The 13716-nt window shown below is 34.3% G+C and overlaps 1 protein-coding gene across 2 annotated transcripts in view; it reads right to left on the bottom strand.

Moving 5' to 3' along the window:
• Window positions 1-13716, bottom strand: part of LOC113070930 (acyl-coenzyme A oxidase-like protein) — a 38792-nt gene that overhangs the window by 16958 nt on the left and 8118 nt on the right. For both annotated transcript variants that reach the window (XM_026244280.1, XM_026244279.1), the window contains exons 11-16: window positions 13591-13707; window positions 10639-10792; window positions 9010-9099; window positions 4339-4448; window positions 3173-3284; window positions 1890-1977 (exon numbers count right to left, since the gene is read on the bottom strand). In XM_026244280.1, the coding sequence (XP_026100065.1) occupies window positions 1890-1977; window positions 3173-3284; window positions 4339-4448; window positions 9010-9099; window positions 10639-10792; window positions 13591-13707 (671 nt within the window). The remainder of the gene's footprint in view (window positions 1-1889; window positions 1978-3172; window positions 3285-4338; window positions 4449-9009; window positions 9100-10638; window positions 10793-13590; window positions 13708-13716) is intronic.

Here is a 13716-nt window from a genome sequence, read left to right as displayed (position 1 = left end):
TAATAGAACCTTGCTGGAACATTAGCAAAAGTTCTGAGAACTTTCCTACATTATTGAGTGTAAATATTCATCTGATCATCCATTTATAACTGCACAAATTTCCAAAAGTTGTAGTACATTTTCATAGGGCATCAAGCCCTTTTATCTCAAAAGATGAAAGAAATTTTTATTTATCATGAAAGGAGCCTTTGAAAATGGCTTTATTTGATTTAAAACAGCTGTTATATAAAAATATCCTATTATGGCAGATTTCATGCCATGCTTTGAATGGACAAAAGTGTTTGGATTTACAGAGATGACTATTTGCATCTCCTTACAGTGCCTGTGACTCTCTCTATATGACTGATTTGAGTCATTAATATTATTCTGTAATCTGTGACCGCTTCTATATGTCACAATCATGCGTGTTAAGTCAGTATTAATATCATAAATGAAACCCCAAACTGGAACACTCATGTAAAGTGTGAATAAAAGCCCCTCATCTCAATGTTATCAGCACCATCTCAAGAGAAAATTAGCGCATGATCTGTGTTTGTGTAAGTGTGTGGGAGGAGGGTGAGAGAATGGAAATTTGCTATCAGGAGAGGAAAATATATCTTGACACACAAACCATGCACACACACACACACACACTGAGCATGTGGAAATACTCTAGAACATCAGAGGCTGAGAGATGCACAGCACCTTTCTGTTGCTTACTGAGTGTAAGAGTGAATCAGAAAGTCAAAGGGAAGTTAAACAGTGTCTTTAATGATCAAAGACGTGTGGTGAGTTTATAGTCTACACGGGCACATGAAACACTTACTCTAGACCTCACACTACTAATGCACTACTAATACACTGTACTTGGTGAGTTTAGGACACATTTAGCTGTAAAATAAGGAAAATTTGCTTTAAGGGATCAGTTTCAGCGACATCCTCCCTGCAACAGATGTCTTTAAATTAGTCTTTTGAAATTTTCATGGACAAATATTTCAAAACCCTTACATTTTACTTCAAAACACTGCTCAAGGTATTAAGACTATATGATTATCAAGATTTAAAATGTTTCTTTGTTTGCTGTCTTATAAATAAATTTTAATTATTATAAAAAAACTATTATAATTTTGAAATAATTAGACTATTTCAATGTATTGGTTTTATATTGATTATAAATGTTTATTTGAATTATCATTGGATTTATTTAATTAATAAATACAGTGAAATCACTTAACAGTAATTGTTGCTCAAATCTGTAACTTAAATTTAACTTTTAAGATTTTTCAACTGGAAATTCAGACAAAAAAGCTCATTAAGAATAGTCGTTTTGACACCCTAAGTGTAATTACACATTTAATTTGAGGTTTTATTTGTCTGCAGTTGATAAAACCATCTGGCAATTCACTAGCTTCCTTAATTCCTTAGTTTTCGTAATTTGAATTTGCTGATAATGTGATGCTAAGATGCATGCACATTTTACAAAAACTTATTTAAACACCCAAGTCACAATTCGATTACGGAATTTGAAAGCTAGTGTAATTTATAATCAAAAGCTGTGCCAGTTTTTCTCAGAACTAACTTCCCATTTCTAAGCACTTTTTGCAATGATTTTCAAAAATCTGATCTTTTTGTGAAATACTTTCCATGAAAATAGTCACACTTTTTTGTGGTTTGTTATTTTGTTGAGAAATTCAGTGACTTTCAGAGGCTTCCTTTTAATGTGTGGCTTCAGTCTCCAAATACTTTCTGGTATCGTTGTGCATCCCAGCATCCTTCAGAGTGATCTTTTGGGCCCCTTTGCTATAATTTAAACCTCTTTTGTGAGAATTTGGATGTAAGAAGAACATCTGCTGACATCCGTGCAACACATGGACTATAATTAATGTAGATAAACGTCTGCTTTCTCTCACCTCTGTGAATGTGTGCCATAGCCAAAGTAGTCACGTGATGTAAACAAGCGTTCCAGGCCATGAAGAACTCCTCTTTGTTTTTCTCTACCTGTTCAAGGGAGTAAATAGCATTAAACACAATTTGTTACAATTTACTTTTTTTTTTAGGAAAACAAAACAAAAATATTGACAACTCGTGTTGCATCACAGAGGTTGAAAAATTAGGCAGAGTGAAAAATAGTTTTTTTTAAGGTGTCCTTGTTACACATATTACATGTACTTACTAAAATAATAACAATTAATTACATGCAAGTAACCCTAAGCCAAACCCAAATCCTAACTCTAACCATACAGTAAAGAACATGTAGTTAATTAATATTACTCAGTACTTACATGTATAATTACACCGTAACAAGAAACTTTAAAATAAAGTGTAAAAAAAAAAAAGTGAATTCTGACTGTCTCATGTCGAATACACAAGAGTCGACAGCCTTGTACCTATTTATATATTTCTTTATTAATATTTTAATATATTATTAGATCTTACACACAAGCATTATTCGACTCGGCTCCTCCCAGCTGCAGATGCAGGTTTATATGCCACTTTTTCCTGCGGTTTTTAGTTAATTTCTTGCCTTTTTTCCCCTCATATGAACAAAATATTTTCATGCACGATAAAATCTCCTTGTGGTTTTCTCGGTTTGTCCGATTTGAGCATCCATAAACAACACAAAACATAGGAATTTTGAATTTCTGCTGGCAATTCCTATATATAAAAAATCACCTCCTGCCCTCCAGCTGCATTTTGCTCATTTAAAAAATTCAATTTGTTTGTGCTCAGTGTTATGGATATTGCTGTTTTTGCCTAATTCGCCTAATTCACCATTGAAGTGAATGTTCAGTTTATCAGGAAATACAGTAATAAAAATTTGAGAAATGATTGTTGGATCCCACTTTATATTAAGTGGCCTTAACTACTATGTACTTGCATGTAAATTAATAATTTGGTACAATGCACTTATTGTGTATATACACATTTTTACATTGTAATGATATAAAAAAATAAAATGCATGTAATTACATTTGAATTAATTCAAATGTAATTACATATAGTTGAAGTTTCATCCTATAGGTACTTAAAACGTTTTAAACTTTAACGCCATAAAAATTCAATCGAAGCATTTCCCAGCTACTCACACTTGCCATGGATCTCTTGTCACGTGCTCGGTCTTAAAATAAGCAGGAGTAAAACACACAGAGAGGAAACTTTGTTTGTGTTCAGTGATTCAGGGAGAACAACTGACCTTAGTGTAGAGTCGACTAGCCAGACTGCGCTGTAACACCCTTTCCCTGAAGCTCACTGCTTTCAGCAGGAACATTAGGTCTCCTACTTTGTCCACGCTGAAGCCAAGAAAGCTAGACAAACAAGGAAACAGCCAAAAGCAATACAGATTAACTCAGTCAAACAAAGAGAAACTGTATAAAATCACTGTACTATCAGAATCACCTCTAGACAAATAAAAGCCTACAGTATGAGGGACGACTGAGAATCTCGGCTTCGGTTAATATGTTCTGAATAGCAGGCCGGAAAACAATTACACCTGTCACGTTTTCCTCTTAGGCAAAATTGCTGAATTGGTGACCTAATTGTGAGAGTAACCAGAAGCGATGGTAGACAGGTTTCTCAGGGCTGAACAGTGTTTGTGTGGAGTTTCAGAGGCCGGATAATAGAAGCTGAGAAGACAACACATAAATCCATCTAATAAAGAGTCTATCTGTCCGTCCGTCCGTCCGTCCATGTCTATCTATCTATTGATTACTAATAAAAATAATTTGCTCCACAATACTTTCATAGTGCTTCACCGCATAACTAACACTATGTGAGGACAATAAAAGTTTATGCTATTAAGTTATTTCCTCATTGGAATTTTTTTTAAAGTTTTTTTTTTTTTTGCAATTTTAAAACCGGTCTATTAATTTATACAATGAATAATCAGCATATGTTGAGATTCGTCTCTTGTCATCTCGGAGAGAATATGCAACATTTATGCCAAAAGTGATGTCAGTTTGTACTTTTTTTAACTTTCACTTTGTATAAATAAGTAAGGTTAAAAGGTTCACCGGCATAACTCTTGAGCAAAGTTTGCACGTTGCTTTATGTCAGCCTTCATGGTTTAAAAGATAAATAATCCCAATATTGATCACAGAAAGCAGTATCTGCTGATAAGATCACTGATAACGATATTTTTATCATGTAGAACTATTTATAGTGATGTTCCAGTCAGGATTTTTACAGACATTCATTCAGGGCCCAAATAATTTTTTTTTGCAAATGAGCTAGCAAGACTAGCAAGAAATTATAAACTTTAGTGACGATGAAAACTTACCAAAGAGATTATCAGCCGATAGCGATTGGTAGACGATTAATTGGCGAACCTCTAACTAACTAACTATGTAAATATCCTCTTACCTTGTTCTAAGGCTGTCTGACACTGAGCTTGTCCAGTTTCTAATCAGTCCCATCACCAGGTTGTTCCCCATCAGTTTGGTGTACTGGGTCAGCAGCTCTCGTACCACCACCTGCAAAACAACACAACACTGAGGTGTTTGTAGAGGATACAACAATCATGGGCTTGATCATGAACAATGATGAGTATGCATACAGGAACAAAGTACAAAATGTGACAGCCTGGAGCTCATCCTTAACACCAAGAAGTCAAAAGAGATCCAAAAGAGATTTTTTTTAAAGAGTCCCCTATTAAATGGAGTGGATGTAGAGAGAGAATATTACAGAGGGGTTTTCTTTGACTACACGCGCCTCCACTGTCATCGGAAAAGCACATCAATGTGTTTATTTTCTAAGAAGATTAAAAATTAAAAAAACTAAAGTTGCCTTAGAAACTTCTTTTGAACTTTTATTGATGTGCAATGAGGGTACTAAAATATTGCATCACATCCTGGCACGGTAGAGGCACAAGAGAGGTGCTTTGAAAATAAGCACTCTGAAACAAGTTATGAAAATGGCACAAAATATACGCGTACATTCAGTTACCATTAGAACCCCAAAAATCCAACTCACCCTCCACACACACCTCTTCTGATATCCTCCCCTCTGGTAGAAGATGCAGAACTATTTACTCTTATACTACATTAATGAAAAAAAGCTTTTCTTTTTTCTTTTTTTTGCTAGAGCTGTACAAATACACTTCCTGATTCGGGTATCTGCAGGACTTTGGAAATCAAATTGAAGGCTTTTTAAGAACTTTTTTAAGACCTGCACATATAAACGTTATACTGTATGATCAGGGTAGGGGACTATCTATGGTAACATATTAAACCATAAAATGACTGTTAAAAACATGTTTTAAAGTTCAGATACAGGTTTTCACAAAAACTAAGTTTTTAAAAAAAATAAAAACTTCACATTTCAGCTTTTAAACTAAAGAAAAGGAGTGAAAAGTATAAATTATTATATTAGTTTAAAACATAAATAATTTCTTAGGGTCTTAATTGTTTTGACACATTAGCTTCTTATCAATCCACTGTTTCACATTTACCACTGCGTGGTTCTTGCTTAAAAATATCTGTTGATTTTATCATTGATCTGAACAAAAAATGCAGACGTGCTGATTGAAAAATGCTATTTTATCCTCTTCCAGTTGTCGCTTTTGGAGCAGCAGAAATATAGCGTCAACCTGACAGCGCTCATATTTATTCAATGAAAACGTAGCCTTTTGGAGGTTAATCATCGATAATTATAATCAAGACTTCTGTTGTACCATTTAAGGAATTTAATACAATTTTGTTATTTGCAACCTTTGTTAATGTTTTATGTAAATGTTTGAGAAACAAAGCAGTACCATTATTATAAAGTCTCGTGGTCTTTACAGAGAGTAAATGACTCTTTGTGTCATAATCATTGTGTATATTTCTGCCCTATATATGTCAAAATCAAACCTCCTCTACTCCTGCCTTAACAACAGTACAACTGCATACTGTAAAACAATCTTCTCAATGTAACTGAACTGGACACACAGAAGTTAACAGTGTGCTGGTCATGTGTATGAAATTTGGAGCTAAATGCTAATTTCCTTCATGACAGGTGACGCTAAAATCTCTTAAACACTTCATTAGAGTGATGCCCTACAAAAAGTCCCCAAAACCAATCTGAGAGTGGGAATGAGAAAGAGAAATAAAGTGGCAGACAGAGCCTCTCACGGTTCTTGTGACTTTAGCTAATGTTTGGTCCCTCAATCCCAGCACCCTCTATTTTCACATGCCCCAATATGACCTTCGACATTGGTTAATCGTTTGCTTAAAGCACTTAATCAAAGAAGAGCCCTCACAAATATAGCCAAAAACTTGAGGTATGCTTTGAAACAGCAAAACTGTATCTCTATTAAAGTAACAGTCAAAGGCAGGAGGCTACATTTTAAAGAGAATTTAGTTATATGTTCTCTATGATTCAAAGAGATAATATCATGAGATGTTTATTTGATTCGTGACATAAAAATAGTTTGATGTACTATGAAACGCTACTGTAGTGTTCGGATCTCCAGACACGCAGACCAGGAGGAGTTCACCCAAAACCAAAATTTGTTAAATACTCTCCCGCAGGTCATCCAAGATTTAGATGAGTTTGTTACTTCATGGCAACAGATTTGGAGAAATGTAGCATTCCATCATTGCTCAGCAATGTATCCTCTGCAGTGAATGGGTGCCGTCAGAATGAGAGTACAAACAGCTGATAAAAACATCACAATAATCCACTTCCATGTTTATCAGTTAATGTCTTGTAAGCGAAAAGCTGTATGTGTATAAGAAACAAATCTATCATCAATACATTTTTAACAATAAACCTTTGCTTCTAGCTACAATATGAGTCCTCTATCCATAATATTGCTCTCTCCAGTAAAAAAGTTGTCTGAATCAGGAGAGAAATCTGCAGAGATCAAGCACCAAAACAGCTCTAAACAATTGTGTGTGATTTTTATGTGAGAGACAACAGGTGATGGACTTTTTCACTGGAGGAAGCATTATCGATTATCGACTTATCTACGTATTTTGGACAGAACTGACAGCTCAAGTTAAAACACCTCAACAATGGATTTGATTTGTATTTTCTCTACACGAGTCATTAATTGATGGACTGGAGTGCTGTGGATTATTGTGATGTTTTTATCAGCTGTTTGGACTCTCATTCTGACGGCACCCATTCACTGCAGAGCATCCATTGGTGAGCAAGTTATGCAATGCTACATTTCTCCAAATCTGATTAAAAACAAACTAATTTACATCTGTGATCGCCTGAAGGTGAGCACATTTTCAGTAAATTTTCAGATTTGGATAATGCCCACATTTACACATGAGTGAAGCCTATTGGATGATCAGAAACTTGGCAACACATAGTAGGCACTAGAATTCCTGAACATTTGTTACTTGCGGTGTGCAACGCTTGCTTTTTTTTTCCTTTTTTTTATTTTTTTTTTAAAGGCAAGTGGAAAGAAGTGGTTCAAATCAACAGTCATCCATTTAATAACCATAATGCTGTTTCAAACCTTGTAGAATACGACAAAGTGATTTTTTTTTAGATCAAATTTAGAGCGTACAAACATAACTGAGATTTGAGTGCAGAAGGGAAGATTCTGTAAATCCTGAATGACTTCAGTTTTGCTCAATAGCACGAGTCATATGAACTCATTTTATTGAACTTTTTTTGCCATTTTTTGTAGTACATGAAGGTGATTCATGATGATGAATTTGCAGAAGAAAGAAAAATGTGAAAGAACCGCTTTTATTCATCAAGGATACATTTAAATTGACAGTAAAGACATGTATAATGCTACAAAAGATTTCTATTTAAAATAAATGCTGTTCTTTTGAACTTTCTATTCATCAAAGAATCCTGAAAAATACGAAGCAGCACAATTGTTTAAAATATTCCTAATATATATTTCTTGAGCAGCAAATGAGAATATTGGAAGGATTTCTGAAGATCATGTGACACTAAAGACTGGTGTTATGATGCTGAAAATACAGCTTTAATATTATAGGAATAAATTACATTTTAAAATATTTTCAAACAGAAAAGTGATATTTTAAATTGTAATTACATTTCACATTGTATCTAATAAATGCAACCTTGATAACCATAAGAGATCTTTCAAAACAATCAAAACCGAACGTTAGAACAGCAGTGTATATGCACACTAATATAAACTACAGTAATGCAAAAACTCAATTACTAAGCTCAAGTTTTAGAAAAAAGCTAAAAATATGAATCTGCACAGATAGCATTTCTCTGAGAGTTTAAATTCTGATTGCACCATTAAATGTAACAAAGATTTTAGACCGATATTTGTAACTGTAATATTTCATGATATTCAAAATTCTCTCCAGTATTCCAAACCAGAGGGACAAATGGTAATTTAAACTAAAATGCTTAGCTGCAATAGTGAATATTGTCCTTCTCAATGGTTTAGACTCTCTAGTGTTAAAATGTCAACACCATCGGTCTGTTTCCAAGGATTCAATTGCATGACTTTATTTTGGTACTGAAGGGCATAATCTAATTTCAGCAGAAACTACATGTCTTTAGGCTAGCTGTGAATGCAGACGTTGTGTTGGAGTCTCCGTGCATGTTATGTGTGCATGTGTCATCTTACATGCGGTGCAAATTAGTACCAGCACAAAATGAATCACAAAGCTGACCTAATTACCTCAGCAGTCCTCCAATAACCAGCCCCTATGCTAGAGACACATTATTGCTGATTAAATTGTGTGCAATTGCATCAAAATGACCCCCTTTATGCTAATCTACTTAATTCAAATTTAGTTTGTGAGACACCGTTTATATTTTGAAAAGAATTGCAGCTTGTCTAGTTTCCCCTCCAAGCGGTCATCGTGTAGATATCTCTGTGTTTTCTATTTACACTGTCTTGTTTGTCTGAATGTGGGTATTTGAATGTGATATTGGACTATATTAAGGGAATAGCTCTAAAATAAGAAGGAAAACAAATAACAACCCTAAGGAAAAAGAGGCTAGTAAACATGACCCTTGTGACCAAGCATTTTTCCCCTCAATACTTGCTGGTGCATTTGTTGTGTGGTGTCATCTAGCTAATGGAGTATTTATGCATACCTGAAGCATGACCATGTTGTCGCCCTCAAATGTGACAAAGACGTCGGAGTCACACTTCAGAGACGGAATACGGTTTTCCATCATAAAACCCTGGAAGGAAAATCAACCACAGCCTCTATTTAGAAGTGGCTAAAGGAAATAAAGCAAATCATAATCTACATTTGACATACATACTGTATATCGACATTGCTAAAAGGAACAAAAATGAAGATTTTCTGAAAATGCAACATGTAGGTGAGTTTGTTTCTTCGCCAGATTTAGAGAAATGTAGCATTGCATCACTTGCTCACCAGTGAAGTGATCAATCATCTGAAGTGAATGGGTGCCGTCGGAATGAGAGCTGATAAAAACATCACAATAATCCACTCCAGTCTCTTCCAATGAAGAAACAAGCTCATCAAAATCTTGGATGGCCTGAGGATGTGTACATTTTCAGCAAACGTTCATGTTTAGGTCTTTATCTGACCACTTTCAATGTACCCACTCAAACTCACACAGTTAGCATAAAACTGAGTAGAAATGACGTTTTGTTGTGACCAGTTAATTTTTCCAATATTTGCCCACTTAAATAGATTTTCAGAGTTTGTTTAGAATAATTTACATTGGTGAAGTAGAGCAAAAACAGACAATACAGTGTCTAAAATGAGTTTGGTTAATATTAACTTATTGTTGTATATTTGGGAAAAATGGCACTCTTGCTCATGTGATATTGCTTGACTATAGCACAAGTTAAAAAAGGCCCATGCAGAGGGCTTTTTTTGTCCATATAAAGAATTGGAATGAATTTTGTTGGTATTTTTGCCCATGTTAATTAAGTGGATGGGAATAATGATGAAAAATGATTGGCAGGATGCTGGTATATGGGTGCTAATGTGTTCAGAGCGGTTTCTAGCACATTAATTAAATAGTTGCTAGAGTGCTGTTAAGTGTTTGCTTACAACTCCAAGTGGTCAATAATCGCCTGCAAGGTAAAAGAAAAAAAAAAAAAAGGAAAGTTTGGGGCTTGAGCTATTGTAATAATGATACTTGTTTGTGTGACAATCATGAGAGCCTTATTTATTTACAAGATATCTTAACACAAGCTATTGCGTTAGCATGCATTTTGTTTAGCGTGAGATCCAAAATATTTAATGTTAGACGTGTGAAAGCAAAATCGTACATCAGCCCTGTGGTTTCACGCATTTTATACATATACATGCTGTTCACACCATATGCACAACACTCAACAAAAATAAAAAGGCCTATTAATAAGATTACACCACTGATATTTGCATTTATTATTCAAACAGACATAAAATAAATTAATGAGAACCGATCGTCATTTATTTCAAGATGTTGATCATTTATTGACACATTTCACTTTTCTTGACTAGATCATTTTAAAGTTGTAAAGTTTCCATGTAGATTTAAAATGAATTTAAAAAAGTCATATATAAGAAGAAGAAGCAGCAACAAAACCCCAGTTAGAATTGTATTAGATTATAGTATGTAAAACATGTCAGTCCACAGAAAACATCAATGCACGTTATTTTTTGACAGTCCAGGATGATTGTATTTGACAGAACAGGACATGAGTAACAGTGTATATATATACAGTGTGTTTAGGTGCAAAGACGCGCACACACTCACCATGCCGCCAGTACACTCACGACAGTCTTGCAGACACGCAACGTTCTCCCACGTGCTGTAGGCTTTGAGTCCTGCGACCAGAGCTTGCAGAGCACGATTGCTTTGAAGATCCTGACCCTGACACAAAGCATCATCCATCAAACCTGCAGCGTATCTGAGAACAAACACAGGAACAGAAGGACAATGCACACACAATACAATCACATCAAACCAGAACCTAATAAAGGACTATTGCTTTGTAGAAATATATGACCTTGGTGTTGCTAGCATCACGCTGTAGTTTCTGAGCTACAGGAATGTTGCCAAAATAAATGTGAATAAAAATAAAAAGATTAAATATTAATACATTAAATTACAAATATATATTTTTAAATGGTACAAAAGGGAATCAGACTTTCAACTGTACACACGTTTTACCATCAAACTTTTTCATTCTCTTTGACTTTCTGATAAAGCGCAGATGTTTTAGATAAATAATGGTGCAATCGTCAGGGGTTTCTCAGAAGGAGGCACCTGAGCTCCTCTTTTGCTTTGATTCTCCTCCTGTGGTATTTCTCAGAATGTGCCACTGACCTGAATTACACAGACACAGAGACCTCCAGTGGAGGCCAAGAAAAATGCTGCTACTTTGTGTCTTTAAAGGACACACACACACACACACACACACACGTGTCCCTGGAGCACAAAAGCAGTCTTAAGTCTCTGGGGTATATTTGTAGCAATAGCCAAAAACACTTTGTATGGGTCAAAATGATTGATTTTTCTTTTATGCCAACAATCATTAGGATATTAATTAAAGATCATGTTCCGTGAAATATATTTTGTAAATTTCCTACTGTAAATATATCAAAACTGAAGTTTTGATTAGTAATATGCATTGCTAAGAACTTCATTTGGAGAACTTTAAAGATGATTTTCTCAATATTTAAATATTTTGCTTCCTCAGATTCCAGATTATCAAATAGTTTCAAATTTAAAATATTTTAAAATATTGTCCTCCTAACAAACCATACATCAATGGAAATATTATTTATTCAGCTTTCAGATGATGCAAAAATCACATTTTCGAAAAATTTACACTTTAGACTGGTTTTGTGGTCCAGGGTCATATATGACATTCTCTTCTTTTTTTTTTTTATCTAGTTTGATGTTCTGTGTAGACAAACTCTGACCACTTATATAAAAGATAAAAAAAGAAAAAGCAAAAATGTTTGCTCACCCAAAGATATTGTATGGCTTAAAATGACTTACAGCTTTTGTGTGTGCTAAAATGTTTTTTTTGCTAATTAAAAATACACTGGACCCTTTTCACATTTCTGGGGTTCTCAGAACAGGAAGTCATCTGTCAGTAAACTTCTACAGTAGTGAATGGGAGATGACATCAGATTGTATGTATTCTCATGTATTCTCATTTGCTCTAAAAGCAAAAAAAAAAAAAAAAAAAAAAAAAAAAATCCATGATAGTACTTCCATGACATTCCAAATTAGGGAAAAAATCTAGAAGGGTTGATTACAGAAATCAGAAGTCAAACAATGTCAAATGTTCATTGTATTAGAAAAATTTGAATTATGAAAAACGTTCCTAGATTTGCAATGCTGATAATTATGGAACTGCTTGATCACAAGAGTTAACAAAAATGTATTTTTGCAACATAGAATCAAAAGAATCTACTAATTTTATGTTTTATTTTGCAGCCTTCCTGCTCGAACAGTACGACATGACGCTAACAACATCAAGGTCACAGGTTCGATTCCCAGATGCTTGGAGTAGATGCATGTAAATTAATCTTGTTTTGTTATTCAGAGTTTTCTCTTCAGCAAAACATTTAAACAACAGCACTTGTAATATTTTTGGCTTTTTAAAATTAGATTAAATACCTTAAATAGTCTTTTCTCAAATGCAATTTGCTTTGAACAAAATCCTCTGCTTAATTAAGGAAAGACACCCCAGGAATACTAATAGTTATTGTCATACTTCTAATAACACGTTTCAAGTTTATTGATTACATTAAGAATTCTGAGATATTATGTTAAAATATGCAATTGATGCATACTCTAATTAATATATATATTATATATATATATATATATATATATATATATATATATATATATATATGTATGTATATATATATATATATATATATATATATATATATGTATATAATAAAAAAAAACATAATTTTAGTAATACAATTTTGTAAGAACTATACGAACAGACTAAATTTGTTTTTATGTTCACCCTCTTTATATTTTCATTTTTTCAAAACTAACGCTTTATAGAGATGCATTATATAACTGAAATTTACAAATGCAAATAGATACAGTGCGATAAAAATAATAGGGCTGGGAAAATAAATAGATGCACAGCGAATCGAGAAATGATTCAGCATCGATTCTGATATTTTCCGAATGCATCACGATCCTTTCTTGAATCGATTCTGAGCTTAGTTTTGAACAGCAGATGGCACTGCATGCATTAGAAACACCCACATTCTGCTCGTTTCCAAATCCTTACAGACACTCGAACCTAAAATAATCATTCATAAAATCCGAAAAGGTTGAAGTGAATTACAAAGGGGTTCACAGTGGGCTGTGTTTACATTAATCTTGCATCATAAAAGCATTCGAAGATGAGCATTTGAGTGTGCAGATAAAAACTAGATTAGAGCGCCATCTGCTGTTAAAATCTAAGCTCAGAATCGATTCCAGAGGAATCGCGATGCATTCGGAAAATCTAAGAATCGATCCACGAATCGATTTTTGCATCGATTTCTCATCCCAGCCCTACAAAATAAACACCTCAAAGTGTATTTTGTATGTTTTCTTGCCACTAGTCTGAAACAACACATAATGACAACCAAAATAGCCACAAATCTTAAAACTCAAACAAACGTTTTTTCCTGTAGTGTCTTTACACATAAAAAGGCCGTGAACAGGAAGTAGATTCACCTGGTGGTGAAGATGAGCGCGAGGGCAGCCGCCAGGTGTGGCATCAGTCTCAGGTACTGTGTTTGGTGCTCGATGATCTTCACCTCATCCTGATCCTTCGGACCGAACTGTCTGCGACTGTAAAGA

Source organism: Carassius auratus, unplaced genomic scaffold (assembly GCF_003368295.1).
Source record: "Carassius auratus strain Wakin unplaced genomic scaffold, ASM336829v1 scaf_tig00005421, whole genome shotgun sequence".
Classification (NCBI taxonomy): Eukaryota; Metazoa; Chordata; class Actinopteri; order Cypriniformes; family Cyprinidae; genus Carassius; species Carassius auratus.
Note: the sequence above shows the minus strand (reverse complement) of the source record. Positions and strands in the feature narration are given on the sequence as shown.